Raw genomic sequence first — 24,875 nt, 5'->3', positions numbered from 1 at the left:
AGAGTAGCCGCCATTTTATGACCAGTGGGCAGGTTTCAAAGCGAGTGACAGCTGACAAAGCTTTAATTTTGGGGCCAACTATCAGATGGCACTACAGTTTTCTGAAAACGTAATTTTAAGGCGACTGTCCCACCCCTGATCTGTCCATAACTGTCAAAACTCAAAAATTTCCTTTTGTGTTCATCCAAATAATATGTTGAAGTACATAAATCTAAAGCCATTTTTAATATATTAAATTTTCTGGTTCAAAATATTATAAGAACTCTATTTGTGTAAACTGTGAACAAAATATAAGTTATTGTATACATATTATATGCAAAATAGTATAATGTATGTGTATCAGTGGATTTATTTCGTTTTGCTGGTATAGTGCAAATGTATTTTTAATTCGATTATTATTTAATGTTATATTAAAACAGCGATGGATAACATTGTGTCCTGGACTGTTGAAGACGAAGCTATAATTGCGACAAACACAGACGCCACAGAATGTAAGAGGTGTGCAGTTGAACTGGGATACTGGAAGGATGATTATATCAAATATTTTGCCAAGCATGTCGATAGAAAAGCTCCAGAAATAAATCGCGGCTACTATGCAAGGGTTAAAGCAATGGAGATGTTTATTCACCAATTTCTAGAAGTAAGCACCAAAATTTTTTTTTATCTTTTATTTTTAGGTTTTCTATGAAAAAACAAATAATATTGCAAAGCTCTAGAAGGGCTCATTTGAGAAAAAGTGTATAAGGTTCAATAAAGACTAGTGTATGTAATAGATGAGGCAGTAAATACATAAGTTGCAGATATCTCCTCTCAATAGAACTTTCTGTTTTTTGGTATCAAGCTGTGTAATAAAATACTTTAAAAGATTAAAATGAAATAAAGATTTAGAACTCTTGTAGTCCTTCGTTCCTTCATATACAAAATATTAGTAGTTCATTTTATACATAAAAAGATTAAAACACAATTTATTGTTGTAAACATATTATTTAAATGTACTTTACTGTTAATTTGATTATTGTAGAGTGGATCTGAGGAGAGATTTTCCACAAACTTTTTCCATGTTCTTTTATACTTATTACATATTACAATTGGAGGTGAATATCTATAATTGTCATTACAATGAAATACAATAGGTTAGAACAAAATCTCAATATTTTTCATTCAGAATTTCAAATACAATAATAATTATTTGAAGAGTCTTTTAACTAAATATTGATATGAGTTGAGATATTGTCAATTGTCAAATCACTTTTCAAAAAGAGTGTCATAGGTAATATGTTACTGTTACATCTTAAATATACCAGTTCTATCAAAAAATATTTATGATGAGTCAATGCCAAACAACAGTTGAAGTACAAACAATATTGTATATTTTTATTAAGTGTGCAAAAAGGAATGCTTGGAGAGTTTCTTGTGCCGCTTCTTCTCTCTCAGCGGTAGTAGTATCTAGTATATTAGAAATGACAAAGAATTCTAAAGGAATCAATTCTGAGAAAATAAATGCTTTTTATTCCAAAAAGTTTCCAAAGAGAAACAACTACAACTCTGGTGTCATATACATTATTTACAGTAGAACCTAGATAATCCAAACTACCAAAAACTAACTCCTGTTAGACTCATGGAGTGTTCGATTATAGTATGTTAAAAAATGCAAGTATATTTTGACAATAATAATATATATATTTATTGAGGTACTATAAGATACATATTATATATACCACAAAATACATTACTTATTCATAAAGTCATCAATTTTGGTTAGGCGGGTTCTATAAATTAACCAAAAAAAGGCTTTGTCCCTCATATAACACAGCATCATCTTTATGGATAAAGATAAATACAAGTCATTTCATCAGCCCAATCCAAATAAGTATTCAGTACCAATATAGCTTGTGAATTTTAAAGCAGAAGTATTGTCAACAAAAGACTCCTCATTTCCAGACTCATTAGTCTGTTGCACAAATTGGGCTATCATCTCATAATCAGTAATGGGTGTGCCTCTTCCCTGATTGTAAAGAAAGTGGAAATGATTTCTTCTGTATTGTGTAGAAGACTGAGCGGGCTCATCTTCCGTGTTGAAGCCATTGTTTTCTTCTGATCTATCTTCTATTGCATTGAATTTATCGGGCCATAGAGGTTTCCAAGATTTTTTGAGGAAAGACATGTGGTCACATGTCATTGTCACTCCTGCGCAAAATTGTGTCTTTAATTGTGATGTTTAATAACATCATTATTAAATAGTGTTAAATGTTAGCTGTGCAAGAACTCAAATCAGTAGTTTCTTCTTGTAATATATCTAGACATTTTCAATTACATTTTGATCCATTGATTGAATCAAGGAGTTGCAGTTTGGTGACATGTATAGTACAGAAATTTTGCCATCTTCTGTAGTCAAATCTTCAGCATTTGGATGTCCGGGTGCATTACCGAGGAGTAATAATGCTTAAATTATTAAACCACACTCACCCTGATGAAGGACTTCCGAATGGTCTGAAATTAGTTAGTACTGACACCAACAAAAACGTGAGTAAAGCCGTATTCATAAATAAATAATTTAGTAATAATGCTCTTTGTGGTAGACATAATTTCTTCAAATGAACAAATGTCTTCTGAACCACTCCAGGTAAATATATCTAGTTACTCAAGCACACCTTTGTCCTTGATTATGCACCAGTAATTTTACGGATCCAAAAGATCTTCGCTTTTTGGCCTTCCCGACGAGTAGCAACGGTAATTTATGATTCCCTGTCCAGTTTGTACAAGGTATAAAAGTGATTATTTCTTTAGATACCTTCAATCCAGGTGCTCTAGTTTCAGTTGAAAAGGCTAAAGGTTTATCTGGCACAGCCTTTCAAAATACCTCCCTGCTCTCCAAAATCATAGAGAGCATAATTAACCGCAAGCTGGTTTACCTAGGTCACCAGTTGATCAACGACCGACGGTACGGCTTTTCCCATGGTCGGTCAGCAGGCGACCTTCTGGTATACCTAACACATATATGGGCGGCGGCTATTGAAAGCAATGGGGAAGGCCTGGCATTTCCAAGAACTTCCATCATTTGGGCTTCCCGAGAGCTTATGCAAGTGGACCTCCAGCTTACTCACTGCTGCGCCCAGCTCATACAGGTCGTTGTCGACGGTAATTACTCGAACCCGAAGCCAGTGAACGCTGGAGTGACCCAAGGCTGTGTGCTATCTCCCCCGCTGTTGCTTCTGCATATCAATGATATGTCGGACACATCCAGCATCCACATTGCTATGCAGACAATGCATAGCACTGGTATGCCGTATACACGGGCCATGCAGGTCTCTCTCGGGAAATCGCCGACCAGTGCCGGGAGAAACTTGTGTCTACTATCCAGTCCTCTCTTGAGAAGGTCGCGGAATAGGGTAAATTGAACCTTGTCCAATTTAATCCCAAGAAGACTCAAGTTTGCGCGTTTACTACTAAAAAAACCACATTTGTCGTATCTTCGCTCTTCGACAACACTTCCCTTATAGCCTCGCCTAGTATTGGAATACTGGGTCTTGAAATCTCGAGCGATTGCCAAATTGGCCAAATTGGCTTCGAAGATGCTGGGCGTCATTAATAGAGCACGGCAATACTTCAAGCCGGCCCACACTCTAGCGCTCTACAAAGCGCAGGTCCGGCCACATATGGAGTACTGCTGTCATCTCTGGTCTGGCGCACCCCAGTATAAGCTCGATCCATTTGACCGCGTGCAACGCAGAGCAGCTTGAATTGTCGGGGACCCAGTACTCTGTGAACGGCTGGATCACTTGGCGTTATAGATACGTCGCTTCATTGTGTGCCTTCTACCGCATTTATCACGGGGAGTGTTCTGAAGAGCTGTTTAACCTGATTCCTGCCGCCGAATTCTACCTTCGCACGACACGCCACAACTTAAGATATCATCCCCACAATCTGGATGTGTGGCGGTCCTCCACAGTGCGGTTGTTGCGTGCGGACGATACGACATGGGTTCCTGCAAAAAAAGCGCGTACACCTTCCTTAAAGGACGGCAACGCTCCTGTGATTCCTCTGGTGTTGCAAGAGAATGTTGGCGGCGGTGATGACTTAACACCAGGTGACTCGTACGCTCGTTTGTCTTCCTATTCCATAAAAAAAACATGATTCATCTGCACAGTAGATATGTTCAGTACAAAGGTTTTCACTCCTATCTCTTTCAAAAACTTTTCTTGGAATGCTTGAATAGAATGCGGGAATAACTAGAGACCTTCTCACCGGACAATTTCAGCTGCCGTATGCCATGGCGCTTTTTTAAACTTATCCAGCCACACCCTACTTGCACTGAAATCAGACCCTGTTAGTTTTTTATGGAAGAATCTGGCTTTTTCTCTAAAAACATTTTTGCTCTAAAAACCAAGTGAAAAGTGCTTCTTCAAGTACTGTATTATCCTGAAATTTAAGCGTTTTTCTAAACGTTTTCTCGGTATGAGCTAGAAACTACCATTTTTTCAATTCAATTTCAAATATTCTTTATTACAAATAAAATTAATTACAGACTTATTAGCCTACCTAACCTAGTTAATAAATATAATAATTTTTTAAAATACATATTTTTTAAAAGTGCCAAGACTCATTTAAAATTTATAAAAGGAAATATGATAATAAAGTTACATAAAGGAACTAAAATAAAGTGAAGTACATTAATGCACTTTTCGCTTTTGCCTAATATTTTCACATTTATTAGTTGTATTTAATAAATTCTATATATACTGAAACATAGCGCCTTTTCTTTCTCCAGCACCGAATTCAAAGTAAGTAAGCCCCAGTAGTAAGTAAAGCCCAAGTATATTTTTTTATATGTAGGTATCATATAAACATTACTCCTTAACATCGTTAAATAAGATATATCAAATTATTTCTTTCACAATATAAACATCCAGTTTATTTATTGTTAATAAACTGCGCAATGACAGTTTTTACTAATGTAATTATACTTCGAATTTATATTAAATTTTACCTATTTAACGTTTTCACCAAATAACTTAGCTAGTCGTTCCTTCATGACATTTTCATTTTACCACAAAAGCGGTAAAGATACCTGGCTGGTGCCTGGCGACACTACTCGGGCGGGTGAGGCGCGGGCGGGGAGGCATTTAGCACACTCTGCGTACAAATGTGATTGAACACTCCTTCTGGTTTGTTCTGTATTCTGAGTAATTATACCAACCATTTATACGTTATGGGGCGACGTCATTTGACGGTAAATGAAATGCAAAGAGCTGTAGCGATGTTGCAAGCGGGAAGTAATCAATCTCAAGTATCTCGGCATTTTAGCATTCATAGAATTGTTATTTGTCGTCTTTGGCAGCGCTACAATAATACAAGGGAACCCGCTGAACAGCATACAGGCCATAAAACCACTCGGCAAGACCGGGACGTACAACTGACTGCAAGGCGCCAGCCGATGTTAACTGCTCCAGAGATAAGTTTGAGGCTACACAATTCAAGTGGGGTTGATGTAAGTCCCCAAACTGTGCGAAATTGACTGCATGAGTACGGCCTACGAGCTCGACGCCCAATTAGGTGCCCACCGATACGTCATGGGAATCGTGCTCGTCGAAATGAATGGTGTAGAGAACGTAGTTCCGGGGTCCATCCCAGGAACAATGTGATAAAATTATGTTTTTCGATGAGTCGCGCTTCGGGTTTAGGCCTGATACAAGAAGGGTGCGAATGTACCGTCAGCCCGGAAATACTGAAAGTCTCAGGTGCATTCAGGAAGTTCATCCATACAGGGCTCAACAGTTATGGTATGGGCGGGTATTATGAAGAACAGGCGAACTGAGCTCGTTTTTGTAAATGGAAACATGAACGCTGAAAATTACGTTGAGGATATTCTCAGACCTTATGTCCATCCATTTGCACAAATCTTTGGCTCCGATTTTACGTTAATGCATGACAATGCGCGTTCACATACAGCTCGGCGAACCAGTCAATGTTTATCAACGGAGAACGTCTGGGTATTGCCCTGCCCTGCACAATCGCCAGACCTCAACCCCATCGAGCACGCATGGGACATGCTCCAGAGACGTGTTTTGAAGGACCTGGACGGAGTGACAACGACCCAACAGCTGAAAGAATTGCTACAATTCCATTGGGAGCGAATACCGCAAGATGACATAAACAGTCGCATTAATTCAATGAATCGTTGCCGACAAGTTCTAAATAGCAGAGGAGGCCATACTTTGTATTAAATTATCCTAATCTTTCACAATAAATTCATCTTATTTAGAAATTTCATTTTGTTGAAAAAATTTTTAGTTTCTTTTGCACCTTAGTTTCTGCAGTATATTCTAAAATTGTTAATTTCTGTTATTAAAAGAACTTATAAATACAACAGCTGTTATTTTTACATCATAGGACACTAAAAATATTATTTTAAAAATAAAATGCAACGTGAAAAACCATCCTAAAATTTAAATTAGTACATGTTGCTTAGACTTTTTTGATGTGTGTAGTATGATATATAGTATTTGGTGATATAAATTCGACCTGAAATAGCGTCCATTCCATATTAAAAAGGACTTTAAAGTGTCGTTTTCTTTATTTATTTATTGCACCAACAAAGTATACACTAATTCATGCAAAAAAAAATAGACAAAAATACAAGTTGAGTGCTACTTCAATTACAGGCGCAAATAACATTCTCATGTAAAAAGCAAATTAAAAAGTAAAATGTCTATGTTTTAAAAATTCAGACACCATTATATGACATATTAAAAATTAAATCACAATTAAATCGAATCAAATAAAATCACAATACATACATAATTAAATTATTGATTTTATAGTAATAATATAATAATTAAACGATTCTTTTGCCCTGTACTTTCCCCGGGGCGTAAAAAGAATAGGGGAGTCCCAGGCCCATGGGTGTCGGAAGAGGTGACTAAGGACTTTGTAGAAGTGGGAGAGTCACGCTGCCGTCTTATGACGTCAGCACAATCGGACCAGACTCGCACAGAATACCGGCGTGTAGTAGCGGCCTGGTGCCGCTATGTTTCGCATAGGTTAGTGTCGAGGACTGGAGGCTATCCTAGCATCCCATTGCACATGAGGAATGACACCCTGGCCCATACGGCAAAAGAGAAAGCTGATCTCCTGTGCGCTCTTTTTGCCTCCAGCTTGACTCTTGACGACAACGGAAAAACACCGCCGACCATCCCGCGGTGTCAGAGCTCTATGCCTGAAGTACAGTTCAGACAGAAAACTGTTAGGTGAGCTCTGTTTTCGTTGGACGTCGGGAAGCCGAGCGGGCCGGATGGCATTTCTTCAATCGTGCTTAGAACGTGTGCCCCTGAGTTGATGCCGGTGCTAACGCGTTTATTCCGGCACTCTTATTCAAAATGCGTAGTCCCTGACTCATGGAAGTCAGCCCTTGTCCATCCGATCCAAAAAAAAGGAGACAGTTCGGATTCGGCAAACTACAGGCCTATTGCTATTACCTCCCTGCTCTCCAAAATCATGGAGAGCATAATCAGCCGCCAGCTCTTGGTATATCTAGAGGGTCACCAGTTGATCAACGATCGACAGTACGGCTTTCACCATGGTCGGTCGGCAGGTGATCTTCTGGTATACCTAACACATAGATGGGTGGCGGCTATTGAAAGCAAGGGGAAAGCCTGGCAGTTAGCCTGGATATAGCAAAGGCCTTTAATCGTGTATGGCACAAGGCGCTCCTCTCAAAACTTCCATCATTTGGGCTTCCCGAGAGCTTGTGCAAGTGGACCTCCAGCTTCTTCACTGGGTGCAGCATACACGTCGTTGACGACGGATATTGCTCGAAAGCGAAGCCCGTCAATGCTGGAGTGACCCAAGGTTGTGCGCTATCTCCCATGCTATTTCTTCTGCATATCAATGATATGTTGGACACCTCCAACATACATTGCTATGCAGACGACAGCACTGGTGATGCCGTATACACGGGCCATGCAGGTCTCTCTCGGGAAATCGTCGAGCAGTGCCTTGAGAAACTTGTGTCTTCTATAGAGTCCTTTTCTTGAGAAGGTAGCGAATGGGGTAAATTGAACCTTGTCCAATTTAACCCCCAGAAGTCTCAAGTTTGCGCGTTCACCACTAAAAGAACCCCATTTGTCGTATCACCGCTCTTCGACAGCACTTCCCTTAAAGCCTCGCCTAGTATCGGAATACTGGGTCTCGAAATCTCGAGCGATTGCCAATTTCGTGGCCATCTGGAAGGCAAAGCCAAATTGGCATCGAAGAAACTGTGCGTCATTAATAGAGCACGGCAATACTTCAAGCCGGCCCACATTCTAGCGCTCTACAAAGCGCAGTTCCAGCCACATATGGAGTATCGCTCTCATCTCTGTTCTGGCGCACCCCAGTATCAGCTCGATCCATTTGACCGCGTGCAACGTAGAGCAGCTCGAATTGTCGGGGACCCAGTGCTCTGTGAACGGCTGGATCACTTGGCGGTGCGTAGATATCTCGCTTCATTGTGTGTCTTCTACCGCATTTATCACGGGGAGTGTTCCGAAGAGCCGTTTAACCTGATTCCTGCCGCCGAATTCCACCTTCGCACGACACGCCACAAGTTAGGATATCATCCCCACCATCTGGATGTGTGGCGGTCTTCCACAGTGCGGTTTTCAAGTAGCTTTCTTCCACGTACTACAAAGCTGTAGAATGGACTTCCTTATGCGGTATTTCCGGGACTATACGACATGGGTACCTCCAAAAAAAGCGCGTAAACCTTCCTTAAAGGCTGGCAACGCTCCTGTGATTCCTCTGGGTTGCAAAAGATTGTGGGCGGTGGTGATCACTTAACAACAGGTACGCTCGTTTGTCCTCCTATTCCATAAAAAAAATCTACAATTTTTTACTTATAACAGGCTAAAAAATTTACCAACAATAGAATAAATAAAAATGATTTCATTACAATAATAGCAGCAAATTATAATTCTAATTAATACAACAAACAAAAACAAATATTAAAATTAATTATTAAATATTAAATAATTGTATTAAATTTATATTTTACATAACTTCAATGAACTACCTACTCTAAGATGATTTTTTATTGTCTCCTGCGAGAATTTCTTAAATTGTGTTATCGAATTTTAGAAAATGTCTATCTCGAAGCATTCTATTAGTTCTGTCCTGCGGGCCTACCAAGAATTCTTATTGCGATTCAATTGACAACCTAAAATGAACTGCTTTGCTATTTCGTACCACGACGTGATTAGAGCTATCTAATTTAGGTTTATGTCAAATCAACTGATTAAATCGCAATGATGTCAATTGAATGTCAAAAATGATGTCAATTTAATCGCAAACTGATTAAGTTCGTTCATTCATCCGTACCATGAGGTAATATTTCAACCTAAACTGGATAGCTTATGTGTCAAAGTGAGCGATTCAAAAAAAGTTGCTACTTCCTTAGAGGAAAGTGAATCGTGTTGTTAATAACTTTTAAAAAATAGTGAAAACATACAGAAACGGAAAATTTTATTGATGAAAGATGAGATGAGAATGCTTTATTGGACTTTTTTGTTAAACAAAATACTGAAAAAAAATACCGAAAATGAAAATACTGAAGACGAGGCAGTAAGGGTCCGGGCCTGTTCGCAATAATGAATTAAAAAAAATGTACTCTGTGCTCCTGTCAAATCAAACATCAATGGCACCTTCATTGATGTTCCTCCGTTCATAACTCGTTATTTTACGAAAACACCTTAGCAAACATTTAATTTGTAATTCAAAGAACTTTATTTATTTATATTACTATTATTTAATAAGTACAAAAAAAGTCTTAATGGTTTATAATTTGACGCTATAAAGTGCAATTTTAAAATGTTATTTTAGTATTTTCTACTTAAATAAACCACTAAAATCATATCATTTTAGGTTTCGAAACGCAACGCATATGGTTCGAGTAAGAGAGACAAATTTATGCAACGACTGTAGAGCGTCATCTATTTCTCACACCGCGGGCCACAGACAAATTTTTGACGTTCATTCTTCATAAGCGATCCAAACGCCATTCAGTAAAAGGCACTTCATGGTACGAATTTTAGTGATTTAGTTTAGGTACCTAAACTGAACTGCATCGGAATCGCATCGCTTATTAAAAGTTGATGGTAGGCCCTCTGGTCGTTATACCAACAGGGACTACGTTATGAATCGAAATACTATTTGGCCAAAATGTGAATCGGTCGGTCGTTGATCAACTGGTGACCCTCTAGGTATACCCAGAGCTGGCGGTTTATTATGCTCTGCATGATTATTAAGGTTATTTAATTAAATTGTGACTGAACTTTTATTCGGAATCATTGATGCACTTCTAAAATATTATGTTCAAAATTTTAATGCTTTTTAAACCATAATTTCAGAGATGTGACACCAAGTGTCAAATAATAAATCTTGGATGTGGATTTGACACTCTGTACTGGCGCCTGAAAGACACAACCCAAGCCGTGGCCAACTTCATTGAGCTTGATTTTCCGGCTGTTGTTAGGAAGAAGTACCAGATTATCAAACGTAACAAACAATTACTAGAAAAGATATGCAACGAAGGTGAGTGACTTAATGCTATTATTATGTTAACAACAGACAGTAGACACAGAGTATAAATTATTTTAGTTGAAATCATAATTAGATCAACCGATGAGTTTGTTGCGCCTGTTCTTCTGAGCTCTGAGCACACTTTTCGAATGGGTAGATTCTGACGTTCAATAATTGAATAAAAATTGCCACTTTGAAAAAAAAATTGAGTTAAATCCTAGTTTTGTTCATTTCGTTATTTCTCCATGCACAGCGGCGGCGGGGACGACTGGCTGAAGTTGGTTACTGAGGACAACTTTCGACATTACGTTCGCGAACACAGAATAAGCATTTTTGGAATCGTGACTTGGAAGTTATTGGCTTATATTGACGGGATATTACCTGGAGGCACACTTGACTTTCATTTTAAGAGCTTTGCAGTTTGGTTCCTTTGTGTCAAGGCCTTCAACCCATGATCGATACAACTGGTTTATAGTCTGCTGCTGCTTTGAGTGACGCAATAAACTGGGGCTGTAATGGTGCAATCGTTACAATGGAGCTTGCTATGAACATATCTGCACCATATAGTATCACAATGCAACGGACCAGCATAAGGATAGGTTGCAAAAATGGAGCACAGCCTGTGGCAATGTGCTGGTCTGTAGAGCCGCGGTGGGTTGTAATGTGTAATGTTCTGTTTTTAATCTAAAATTACACCCAAATATCTTCTTCTACTTTTCTTAAATTTTCATTATTTGAACTATAAGTTATTTGATGTCTGGACCGATGTCTGGTAAATAATATGTGATGGCACTTCGGAACATTTATAATCATTTTATTAATAATATAGGATAAGTATGAAATTGCCGTTTTATTGTAATAGGTACTTCGAATTGACATAGAACCTTTATGGTCTGAGATTTTTGAGTGAAACTTTTCACACGGTACCTATTTAACCGGTACCGGTTCTTCTTATTAAATCAACATTCGATTATTTACTTTCAGTTGCTTTTTTTTTATTTAGCTTAGACAAGAAAGATGGATACTTCGAAAATTCGAGTGATTTTTGAATACGAGTTCCGACGCTAACTAACTAACGCGGCAGAAACAGCTTTTTTATATTTATTTATTGATAAAAAACAAATTTTGCATGGAGGTTTCAAAGTTGTGGTTGGAAAGGGGTCTGCTAATGAACGCAATGTGCGATTTTGGTTTAAGCGCTTTCTATGTAGAAACTTTGGTTTGAAGACGAACCACGTGGAAGACACACACAGGTGAATAACAATGAATTGAAAGAGATGGTGGAAGCCGATCCATCCAATGTTTGCCTCATGATTTGACTGATCTGCAGAGAGAAACGCGTGTTGAAATTTGGTTTGCCTTGTTGACTCGGTACAGAAATGAAGGAATATTTGATCGAATTGTGACATGCGATGAAAAGTGGAATCTTTACGATAACCTAAAGTAAAAAATTCAATAGCTGACACTAGGTCAAATGCCGCAACAGTGTCTTAAAGCAAAGTTTACCAATAAAAAGTTAAAGGTAACTGTTTGGTTGTGAGACTACCAAAATGCATACATGGTGTTTTTACTATAGCTTTCTTCGATCTGGTCAAGCAATAACGGCGGATGTCTACTGTACCGAACTTCGAACAATGATATCAAAACTAGCAGCCCCAACTCATGAATCGATCTTCACCTATATTCCTACATGATAACGCTAAACCTCATAAAGCACTAGAAACTGTTTTAACTCTACAGGAACTGCAATTAGAAACCATTTTTCACACTCCGTATTCGCCAGACCTTGCTCCATTGGACTACCAATTTTTCGTGATTTGGACAATTTTCTATATAATAAAAAGTTTTCTTCTCAGGAGGCAGTACAAAGGCTTTCACACAGTTTGTCGAATCTAGATCACCACAGTTCTATCGCAAAGGCATAAATGACCTTCCTTTTAGACGACAACAATGTATCGATAATAATTGTAATAATTTTGATTAAATAAATATGCTAAATTAAAAAAAAAAATGAATTTCGAACTTCTAATATCACACTAGACTAGAATTCGGCCTAAGTCTTGTTGAAGTAATATAGCATTGTTAATGAATACTCTGATTAAATAATGTATGAACTTATATCATTTATAAACAATGCAAATAGCAGAGGTCCGAAATTAGATCATTCCCCGAGATACTCCAGAATTAGCAATAAATTTGAATGAAGACTCGCCGTTAATAGAAACAAATTGATACCTATTTGTAAGAACCATATCAAAAACTTTCCTCCAATGCCATAGTGAAGGATTTTACGTTTCACTTAGTCGAAAGCACTGAATGGATTGAGCGATGTTATTAATATTATGAAACAGATTAGATTCTACAGATCTACCACATTGAAAACTATGCTGCTTATCATTGACGCAGTAGACATATTATGTATCAGTAGGGAAACTAAGCCTTGTTGATAAAATATTTACCTACGTGTGCGTACACTCCATTGAAGCAATAGGGTTGTCGGGTTATTTTTCTAACCGACGAAATTCCATATAGGGCGTTGCGGAGCGTAAAAAACGTAAGATGTATGGTATATGTATGGTGTATGTATGATAGCTATACATTGTGCAATATAGTCTACATGATGACTGTTATGTAATATTTTTAAATTGAATTGAATGTTTTTCTTGAAAATAATATGTATTATTATTAATAATATGTATTAGCGCTGTCAGTGAGGAGTAATATGCTCGCCCGCAGGTTTGCACGAAGTACAAATAATGTTAAAGCGTTATTATTCAAAGCATTCTGCCAGTCTTTTTACTCGAGCAGCTTGTGTGTGTCATATTCGCGCGGGGCTTATAGCGTTCTACGTGTCACATATAATAATGCGTTTAGGAGGCTGTTAGGGCTGCCGTGGCGTTGTAGCGCTTCTGGAATGTTTGCTGAGGCATGTGTGGACGGTTTCCATGCCATAATGCGCAAAAAAGCGGTGTCCATGTTGCAGCGTCTACGTGTAAGCAGTAACAGCATCCTAAAGATGATTGCTGCCAGAGCTGACTGTTCCTTCCAGAAACACTGGATATAGTTAGCTCTAGGTTTATAAATATATTTCACTAATAATACTAACGTAGTTCATAATAAATATTGTTACTAATACATTTACTAATATAGATGGAGATGTCTCTGAATTAAATAAATAAATAAATAAATAAAAATAAATAAATAAATTACGTGAGTGTCAATAACGAATATGACATCTATTTTGAGATCCAAGATGGCGGATGTGACTTTTACAATAAAATCAATTTGGGTATTATTTTCGAGATTTTCGGGAGTGTCAATAAAAATAAATAAATAAATTACGTGAGTGTCAATAACGAATATGACATCTATTTTGAGATCCAAGATGGCGGACGTGACTTTTACAATAAAATCAAATTGGGTATTATTTTCGAGATTTTCGGGAGTGTCAATTACAAATATGACACCATTTCAATATATAAAATGTCGAATGTGACATTATCAATAAAGTCAGTATGGGTATCGTTTTTCAGATTTTCGGGAGTGTCGGTAAACACACAATTTTATTTCAAAAGTCCAGTATTATCGGCTTCAACACCCTCAAGAATCATGAAAACAACACCCATGATAAAAATGTTGATAATTTCATGTAGCTCCAACTTGGATTTACATTTTGACAGCACTATCGGTTTCAACATCCTCAAAAACTATGAAACGACACTCATGACGAAAAAATTGTCAATTTCATGCGGGCGCCATCTTGGGTTTACATTTTGACAGCACTATCTGTTTTAGCACTATCAGCTTGAGCACCCTCAAAAACCATGAAAACGACGAATGCATAAATTGTAAATTTCATGCAGCCACCATCTTGGATTTACATTCTGACACCACTATCTATTTCAACACCCTCGCAAACCATGAAACGACACGCGTAACGAAAAACTTGATAATTTTTTTGTTATATTCATGGGTTGCTATTGTATTGGTACAATGAGCAAAAAAGTCTGATTAAGTGACCTAAAATGTGTGGCGAAAAGTTTTGCTACGCCTAGACTACCAATGGCAATTATATCACCTCGATACATTTCATGGGGTGAATTACTTTTTGTAGCTTTTTTATCATTGACATATTTTCAAAATGATTTGACATATTATATTCTTTTCTGTTAATTTTAAGTATTCGGGATAATTATTGTGAATTATTTTATTAAATATTTTCATTTTCTTTTAGTAGTTTTATTGTTTTTCTGTCAAACCAATCCGGAAAATTATTTGAATTATTAACAGTGTAAATGGGCACATTATCATTTATGACTTTGTTAATTTCTTGATAAAATATATACACCATTTCATTTACGCATTTATCTGTACACAATTTTTCCCTCCAGTTAACATTTATTAGACTAGATATTATTACGTTATAATTAGCTTTAAAGAAATTAAATCTGGTTCAGGCTTCTTTTTCACAAATTATAAGGTTGTTTTATCTATTTGAATCAGAAATCAGAGGTGGGTGTAAAGGATCTAGCTTACTTATAGTTACCCGAGCTCAGATAGTTGGAAGAGCAAAATTCAAAATATTTTCATTACAATTCATTACATCATGGTTTTCTTTTAAACCATCACGAAAATGAGGTTACTATAAGTTTTACGTTTGTCAGCCTGTCCCTGTATTCTGATCAAGGTCTGTTCAGTCGGAGGTTTTTTGACTGACTTCAAAAAAAGAGGAGGTTCTCAATTCGTCGGTATGTTTCTTTTTATGTTTGTTACCTCAAAACTATCGACTGGGTGAACCGATTTTGATAATTTTTTTATTTGAAAGCTGGTACTTCCCGTGTGGTCCCATTGTTATTTTGTCCAGTTCTGACAATGGCAGCCATGAGAAAACCATAAAAGTCTTTAATTAATAATAAATAACTCATAATCGCGTCAACCGATTTCGATGATTCTTTTTTTATTGGAAAGGATATACTTCAAAGATAGTTTGGTGAGAGTTTGGTTAGGTACTGATTACGGAATCCATGACAAAGTAACGGAACTCTTCAATTCTTAGGAGGAAATTAACGATACTCGACCGAATCTTTTTTATGCTATCCGGATATTTAAGTCATCTACCATATGATCGTTATGGTCAAGTAATTGTCGTAGTCCAATATGATGACCTAACGACTTACAATAAGGGTGCGATCTGTGGCAGAAGTTCTAACTGTCTGTAAACGTTCATTGCTGCATTGAAAATTTTAGTATATCCACCCATATTTCGACAGATTGTTAGTTAGTGTACTTCAAATTCACTAAAAATCAAAAAATAAAAATATTTTAACAAAAATCAACCGACTTCAAAAACACTATTCCAAAAAAATAGGTATAATACGCACTAATAAGTATAAAAATAATTGCGTATTTTTATACAATCTAATTAATTAATCTAATGCTAGTTACGATTATTGTAATTTTCGGTGTCATCCATGGTAGGTTTGTAACTACATACATAGTTATAGGTGAGATGTGCTTGAGTCGTGAGGAGGCGAGAGGCGAGAGCGGGTCGCGGCGGAAGGCGATTCTAAAAATAACAATAATCGTAACTAGAATTACATTAATTAATTAGATTGTATAAAAATACCCAATTATTTTATACTTTTTTGTGCATACTATATTTTTTTGTTAAAAAATCTTTTTTTATTTTTTAATCAAAAATCACACTCATAGTATACAGGCGAAAGTTTGTATGTTTCTTGGTTTGTGTGTATATTTGCTACACCTTGGTTTTATCAGTACGCTTTGTGAATTATTTATTTCGTAATAAACCAAACGCGACGCCTTGGTTGCATGCTCGCTCATACCAGCAGTGCGCCTGTGACCACTGTCAAGGACGGTTCATTTATCTCGGGTACAAAATGGGGAATCATAGTAAAAAAATGATGATGATGCGGCAGCGTATTTTGTTAAAATATAATAGGTAAATGGAATTTGGAAAGTACTAAATAAAATGTACATAATGTTATTTTGAGTATTATGCCACGCGGGATTGTTGTATGTATGTTCTTCAGGGAAGTTAGAAATTCAAGATGGCCGCGTTGCAAAGTTATTATTTCAACAATATGTATATCGTATCCGATGTTCTCGAGGGTGCAGAGAACGAATTTGGCATCATTTTTGGAATAAAAGATGGCCGACGCGCAAAATTATGATTTTAACAATACCGGTATCGTATCCGAGGTTCTCGAGGATGCATAGAACGAATTTGGGATCATTTTTGATTTGATATTTAAGTTTTTCTGGGAATTTTTCCTGGAAAAAATAAAGATTTAATTCGACAAATAAGGTAAAGCTACTGTATCATCTTGTTTGCTGAGGCTACCGATGTTTACTACTACAATATTGTAGCAGCTGGGTAGAGATCTTATCGTAACCTGTTGATTTGGTATCTCTTAATGATTTTATTGCAGCTGCTACATGATCGTGAGTGCATGGCGTCAGATAAATAGAATTATTTTCTGATTTAACTTGTTCATAACAAATATCAGTATGAGTATTATTATAATTGGGATCTGTCACATTCGTAAATATTTTATTATCAAAGAGGTCAGCGATTTCTCAATTACTTATACGTACTCGTCGACAATTTCGAGATTACAGTTCCCGATTGTAATGGGAGTAGGTGCGACATAGACATTTGACATGATTTTCGTCTTGTCCATGTTCATTTTGAGACCTACTCCTTGGGAATCTGTATTGAGGCCATCGAGCATATGGCTTAAGTTTTCCATGGTCTCTGCCATGTTTACGATATCGTCTGCGAATTGAAAGTGAGTGATGTATTCGCCATTGATGTTGATGCCTAGTCCGTTCCAGTCCAGAAGCTTAAAGACATAGCGGTGAACAGCTTGGGCGATATGACATCGCCTTGTCTGACTCCCCGCTGCAGTCGGATAGGCTTCGAGATCTGATCCTGGAGACGGACTGACATGGTGGCGTTTCTATACAAACACTTCAACGCTTCGATATATGGTTTATAATTTGTTGATAATATAATAACGGTTCGAATCCTGGTAGGTGCAAGCATTTATATGATGAATATGGATGTTTGTTTCCGAGTCATGGATGTTTAAATGTATTTATGTATGTTTAAGTAAGTATATTGTATTAAATATATCATTGTCTTGTAACCCATAACACAGGCTATATATGCTTAACTTGGGGCAAGATAATTTGTGTAAAAAGTGTGTCAATATTATTATTATATATAGGTAATGAATGTGGCACCTCTGGAGAGACTGAAGCATCTCCCAGGTCTCGATCGAATCAAAGGCTTTCTCATAGTCCGCGAACGCCAAGCATAGTGGCTAGTTATACTCCTCCGTCTTCTGTATAACCTGCCGCAGCGTATGTATGTGGTCTATGGTGCTAAAGCCTTTTCGGAATCCGGCTCGTTCGGGAGGCTGGAAATCGTCGAGCCTGCGCACGAGACGATTCGTGATTAATCCTAGAAAACAGCTTATATACATGGCTCAGAAGTGATATGGGCCTATAGTTCTTCAAAAGCATTTTATCGCCCTTTTTGAAGAACAGGCACCACTGTACTTCTGTGCCATGCTTGCGACGTTTTTCCCTCTAGGATGACGGAATTGAATAGTTTCTGGAGGGTCTTAAGTACAGGGGTACCACCAGCTCTCAGAAGCTCAGCTGTAATTGCATCATCACCCGGTGCCTTGTTGTTTTTAAGCTGTTTTTAGAGTTATTCAATTTTACGAATTAAGATTAGATGACAGATTTTATCAAAAACTTTTGAATAATCGGTATACACAACATCCAACTGGAAGCCTTGATCCATTGCGGTAGTTACCTGATGAACAAACTCACATAAGTTGGACCATGCTGGTTTCGTTAGCAATAAATCTGTGGAGATCGTGGAAATCGTTGAGGAATAATAATGGTCGTAGAATAGGAAAAACACAATCGAATATAATTTTTTCAAAAAGCTTAGCAATAGTACATAATTTGGATATAGGTCTGTAAAATTTCACATTGTGATTATCACCTGATTTAAAAACTGGTACCACATAACTTTGCTTCCACAGTTGAGGCATAACGCCACTACAAATAGATATTTGGAATTACTAAATAAAGAGGAAGAGATGGAGAGCTACGACACGTCTTCAAAAGAATAGGAGGCAAGCTATCCGGCCCACATCCCTTATTTATATCCAGTTTACTGAGGTATTTATTAACTATGATAGGAGAAAGTGAAACCGATCCTATGCTATCAGATCTATTCTTACTCGAAGCACTTACACAATTATAATGGTTGGTTAAGAAACTGGTGACTCATAAACGGATTCAAAATATTTACTAAAAAGAGAACAAATATCATTTCCGTCACTTACCGTTAATTCGCTTAAATTCATAATCTCAGAGATATTAGTGGAGGAGTTGTTGAGACGCTCGGTCAAATGACCAAAATAATTTGCTACAATTTTTTATTTTGTTTTCAGAATTTGAAATATACAAGTCATAATATTTAGTTTGTAACCTTTTCTCGCGATCATGCAACAGACTAAACGTATCATAATCAGAAATTCTGTTATAAATTTTCCATTTCCTATGATATTTTAATTTTTCATTAATTACTTCCATTCATTTAGGGTACCAGCAGGAAAACTTATTTGTACTTCTTATAATTTTAACTGGAATAAAATCATTTACAATTTTATGTATAGCTTCATAGAGAACATTAACAGCATCCAAGATATCACGGCCATCCAATAATTCAATCCAATTAATCCCGGACAATACATTATTAATTTCTCCGTAGTTAGCACGGTGAAAAAGTCGAATCATTCTAGCATTTGGTTTAATTAATCGTAAATTATGGATAGAAAATAATATCCCCAGAGCTGGGTGATGTGCATTTTTTAACAGGCGGTTGAGGGCGACGACTTACGGAACAGTAGCAGTCACTAAAAACAAGATCTAAATGTCTACCATTGACATTATGAACTGAATTAAATTGCCTCAGATCAGCAAACTTCATAAAGTTGGCCAAGGCATACACCAGACAATTATTACCTTCCTCTTCCTAATTTATATAAATGATCTACCTAACCTTGTAGAAAAAAAACACAAGGTGGTATTGTTTGCGGATGACACTTCACTTATATTCAAAGTGAAACGAAGCCAAGTTTTGTATGACGAAGTAAACAATGCTCTATCTGACATCGTGTACTGGTTTAGTGCCAATATCTTATTGTTAAATAATCATAAAACCAAATATATTAAATTCACCGCGCCAAATGTCAAAAATGTAGATGCGAATATTTTATTAAATGGAGAGGTGGTAAAACCAGTGGAATCTGCTATATTTCTTGGCATTACTTTTGATTCCAAATTGCAGTGGGGCCCCCATATTGAAGGATTGGCGAATAGGCTTAGTTCTGCAGCATATGCGGTTTAGAAAATTAGACGGTTAACTGACATAGATACGGCAAGATTAGTATACTTTAGTTATTTTCATAGTATTATGTCCTATGGTATATTGTTATGGGGCAGTGCGGCCGATATTAATACTATCTTTGTGCTGCAGAAGAGGGCTATTCGCGCGATTTATAACCTAGGTCCTAAAGAATCATTAAGAGAAAAATTTAAAGAAATAAACATTTTGACTGTTGGTTCTCAATACATTTTTGATAATGTTTTGTATGTTCATAAGCACATTGAGGAATTTTCTAGAAACTGTGACATTCATAATGTTAACACGAGGAACAAACATAAACTTGTTATGCCTACTACTCGGTTGGGTCGAGTTAGTAAGTCTTTTGTTGGGCGATGTATATGCTTCTACAATATGATCCCAGAAAATGTACAAAACAAATGTGTTACGAAACTTAAAAGAATTGTTAAAAAACGTTTGTGTGGGAAAGGTTATTATAGCATAAACGATTTTCTTAATGACACCACGGACTGGGAATGAAGCGAACACCCTCAGGCTCTTTAATTATAAATGTTTATTGTACGATATTACATTGGAATCCATATTTTATATTAAAAAAAAATAAGCCCGCTGAGTTTCTTGCGCCCATTCTTCTCAGGTCTGAGGCAGTCTCTTTTGAATGGGTGGTAGATTTTGACGTTCAATAAGTGATTTTAAATCCTATGTTGAATAAAAATATTTGAATTTGAATTTTGTCTTCGACCAAACTCCAGGAAAGTATCTGAAATGCATTGAAGAAGCAAGACATCCTCAAAATTTAAAAAACCTGACAAAGTCCCATCATCGCAGAAAGCTTAATTTTGCTAGTACAGTCTCAAACTACGGTCAAAACTGTGAACGTCCAGATATGGACAGTGACCAATATGAACTAGCAAAAAGGATTTTCTTAGATCATTTGAAGCAACAAGCTTTAAACCGGCAAGAACTAGAAAGGAGCACTATTTTGCAGGACGAAACTGCTTTATGGCTAGAATTGCGTAGATGTATTATAACTGCGTCAATATTTAGTAAAATTTGCAAAAATGGCCAAACCAGAACTCTGCACCTCTTGTGAAGAATGTTTTATACATCCTCCCTTGATCGCGTACCTGCAGTGAAACATGGAAAAGAAAATGAAACCAAAGCATTGGCAAAACTAAGCATTCAAGAGAACATTATTAGGATTAGGAAAGGATATTTTTTTATATATACAATTATATATTTTTCATATTATATATATTATGTATTTTTAATTTGTGGACAATTTTGGGTGTTTTCATTTATTACCCCTGATTGACTGCCTAATAGTGTTCAGACTCTGGATTGAAAAAAAAAAAATATATATATATATTATCATATTCAGACTAATATCAAAATTTTATTTAATTAACACGGCTTTACTCACGGTTTATCGTTTTGGGTGCCGACAAGTTTCGGACCATTTGGAGGTCAGGGTGAGTGTAGTGGGTTCGCAATTTTGTTCCATCTCATACCCAAAGCCGTTTTAATAAATAAAGTTAAAAATGTCTTACGAAAATTTTAATTAGGTATCAAAATTGTTTTGTGAACCATAATTTCGTGTATTGCAAACGAACACTAGCGCTCGGACACTATAAGCGAGCGTTGACAATTCATAATAGGACTCTTAATTACAGATGATGAAATAACGCATCTAATATTGCACTACTGACCACAACATTAACTGAGGTCATTGAACTTAATAGCTGAAGGACACACAATGTCACCGCACAACAATATCAATCACAAGATTTCATGTTTGATTACTTTAAAATAAGCACTAAACTAACTGATTTTATGTTTAATAGCACTAGTAGTTCAGCTTAGATAATAGTTAACATAAAGAACACACTTAATATCAAGTTGTTACTGTTTAAATACTTCTTTTTGAATAAGATATTACGATGAAACGGAATTACACTTGCTCAGCACAACATCGCACTGCTGACTGACATCATTGAATATATATCTTTTGGTCGACATAATGAAGTCGATCTCATTTTTGGTGGCACCATTGGGGCTGATCCAAGTCCATTTGCGTTGTTCTGGCTTCATGAAGAAGGAGTTCATCATATCATATCTGGCCTCGGGACTTCCGATTTCCATAACCAAATTGCCCCACTCATCGCCTCATCAACTCATCGCCGCTTCGTTTGCCCAGTTTTGCTCGTCGTCTGAGTGTGTCGAAGTCGGAGCGTAAACCTGAATGACCTTCAACGAATACCGTTCAGTAATTCTGAGTATTAGGTACGCTACCCTAGCTGCCGCACTTCTTGGGGATTCTTAGCACCCCCTGCCCCGTCGCTTATGTGGCTGCTACCGTGGCCACCGCGAGCGGGGCAGCCGGGGACTGGGGCCCGGGGTTCTTATAGTGTCTGTCATAATTTGGGGGTTTTTTTTTACCATAATCGTCACGCTTGGCAGGCGGGTTGGCGATCGCAGTAAGTAGTGTGTTTTCTTAACGAAAGATACTGCTGCCCATACACCGTTGTTTGTTTCCCTTAGTCGCCTCTTACGATACCCACGGGATGTGATGGGGTGGTGCTATTCTGGTGCGACACCAGACGCACCAAACATAGCTTGAAGAATAATAAATAGGTTTCATAGAACAAATTAAATGCTTCATCGCATTCAGTCTTGGTGAACACTTCACTCAAAGTTAATCTCGAAATTCAGTCTCTTTTCTTTGTAGACTTATTCATAATTTTCTTTCGTATTTCTTCCATTAGAAAGTGTAAGATTTGGCATGTTTTATAGTCTGACAGGTACACATGTTCTAATTTTGATTTGGTTTCTTTAATATTACTAATAAGATGGTCACTGCATGCATTTTGTCTGGTCGGTTTATTGTGGAGTATCAAATTATGGTAGTCTATAATTATTTTGTACATCTTTTTGTATTTTGTTTCCTTTTTAACAACAATTTTATTGTTCTTATTGGTGAATTTGTATAATAACAATGGCAATTTGTCAAGAAATTCATTAATATTTGAATCAGGAGTTCTGTAAAGACGTAATATAATATTACGCGTTTAAAACGGGTGAGGCGAGTTACGAATGACGGAATGACTCCCGTTATTAGTGTTTGAAACATCAGCAGAAAAGTTAAACGTGTTGATCCTAGTGCAGCACCTAAGCAAAGAGCAATTCCAGTGACAATAAGGAACGAGACGAGCAGGACGCACGGCTGATGGTAATAGATACGCCCATTACAGTGGAGTCTACTCTTTTGTGTGGTGTGTGTGTGTCATGTGTCATGTGTGGTGTGTGTGCGGGGTGTGTGTGACGTGTGGCGTTTGTGTGATGTGTGGTGTGCGTGTGATGTGTGGTGTGTGTGTGGTATTCACAATGACAAACGATATATCAGAATAATACATCATCAGCACAATTGTATTCGGAACACGAACAACACGGCAACACGCGTATTCGTCGACTTACCCGTCAATGATTTGTCAATAATTAGTGATGCGTGTGCAGACGGCGAGGTGGTGATCCGGTCGGGCGACGTGCACGCGGCCGGCTACCACCTGGCGGCGTGCGACCTGCGCTGCGAGCGCGAGGTGGCGCGCCAGCTGGCGGCGTGCGAGGCGCGGGCCGACGCGCCCACGCTGCTGCTGGCCGAGTGCGTGCTGGTGTACCTGCGGCCGGGCGCGGGCGACGCGCTGCTGCGGCAGCTGGCCGCCGCCTTCCCGCGCGCCGCGCTGCTGCTGTACGAGCAGTGCAACCTGGCCGACCGCTTCGGGGAGGTCATGCTGCGCAACCTGCACGCGCGCGGCGTGTCGCTGGAGGGCGCCGCCGCCGCCGGGCCGCCGCACGCGCAGGCGCGGCGCGCGCTGGCGGCCGGCTGGGCCCGCGCGCGCTCGTGGGACATGCGCGAGGTGTGGCGCGCGCTGCCCGACGCCGACCGCGCGCGCGCCGACCGCCTGGAGCCGCTGGACGAGCGCGAGCTGCTGCAGCAGCTGCACGCGCACTACGCGCTCACCGTGGCCTCGCGCGGCGAGATCTTCGCCGACCTGGACCTGCACGCCTAGCTCCGGCGGTGTGTCTCTCTTCTGTCTCGCTCGGCATTTCTCTGTCGTCCCGTGTGACGACTCCTCGCACCGACCGGGTCGTTGCTAAATAAATTCTATTCCACAAAACCTAATATTTGACCTATCAATGTATTATATTTTTTGTATAAATATTTAGCGTTAGTCTTTAGTCTACTAAATACATATTATTTAATTAACTGAGCTGTGCTTTATTTACGTTTTATATTTTGCTAGCCGTTCTCGCCCGCTTCGCTGGGCGAATTGTAAAAGGAAGTAAATAAAATTTTATTCATCTTATTACAAATACAATAAAAAAATAAGTAGCCTTAAACCGCGAAATCTAGGATAAATTTCGTATCTAATGGTGGTTTTAGTTTCATGTCGATACGATCAGTGGTTTAGGCGTGAAAGAGCGTCAAATAAAGACCATTTTCATTATATTCTATTCTATCCTTCCTACTATGACTCCTGTGGAAGGTTTACCACAAGTTTGCCAATGTCACGTTAAAGTAGACCACCAAGCTTAGAGAATTTTTGTATTCTAATTTGATTGGTAGTGATCGGTGCTAAAGAATGAAACAAGTTTTATTTTCTTATTTTATACCTGAAACAAATATACTTACATGCTGTTAGACTAAAAAAGGCATACATAAATTATTACAAGTACTTAATAATATTTATAACTTAATCTTATTCTTTTTAATATATTTACATTAAATATTTACAAAAGGAGTAAAAACTAGGGAGAGGAGACATTTAAAAGAAGTTGGGCGGGGAACTTCAGCAGGTATAAAATTGTA

General features: G+C 37.9%; 1 protein-coding gene across 2 annotated transcripts; it reads left to right on the top strand.

The window, feature by feature from the left end:
- LOC126976354 (leucine carboxyl methyltransferase 1) lies at positions 1-24,272 on the top strand. Of its 2 annotated transcripts, XM_050824652.1 has the most exons (4): positions 1-330; positions 420-640; positions 10,383-10,566; positions 23,522-24,272. In XM_050824652.1, exons 2-4 carry the CDS (start codon positions 422-424, stop codon positions 24,073-24,075), a joined length of 957 nt encoding a protein of 318 aa, XP_050680609.1. In that variant the 5' UTR covers positions 1-330; positions 420-421; the 3' UTR covers positions 24,076-24,272. The 2 variants fall into 2 exon arrangements, with proteins under 2 accessions (XP_050680609.1, XP_050680608.1); XM_050824651.1 differs by having other exon boundaries at positions 1-640.
- Positions 24,273-24,875: the final 603 nt, after the last annotated feature.

Source organism: Leptidea sinapis, chromosome 40 (assembly GCF_905404315.1).
Source record: "Leptidea sinapis chromosome 40, ilLepSina1.1, whole genome shotgun sequence".
NCBI lineage: Eukaryota > Metazoa > Arthropoda > Insecta > Lepidoptera > Pieridae > Leptidea > Leptidea sinapis.
The sequence above is the reverse complement of the archived record's forward strand: the minus strand, read 5'-3'. Positions and strand labels throughout refer to the sequence as shown.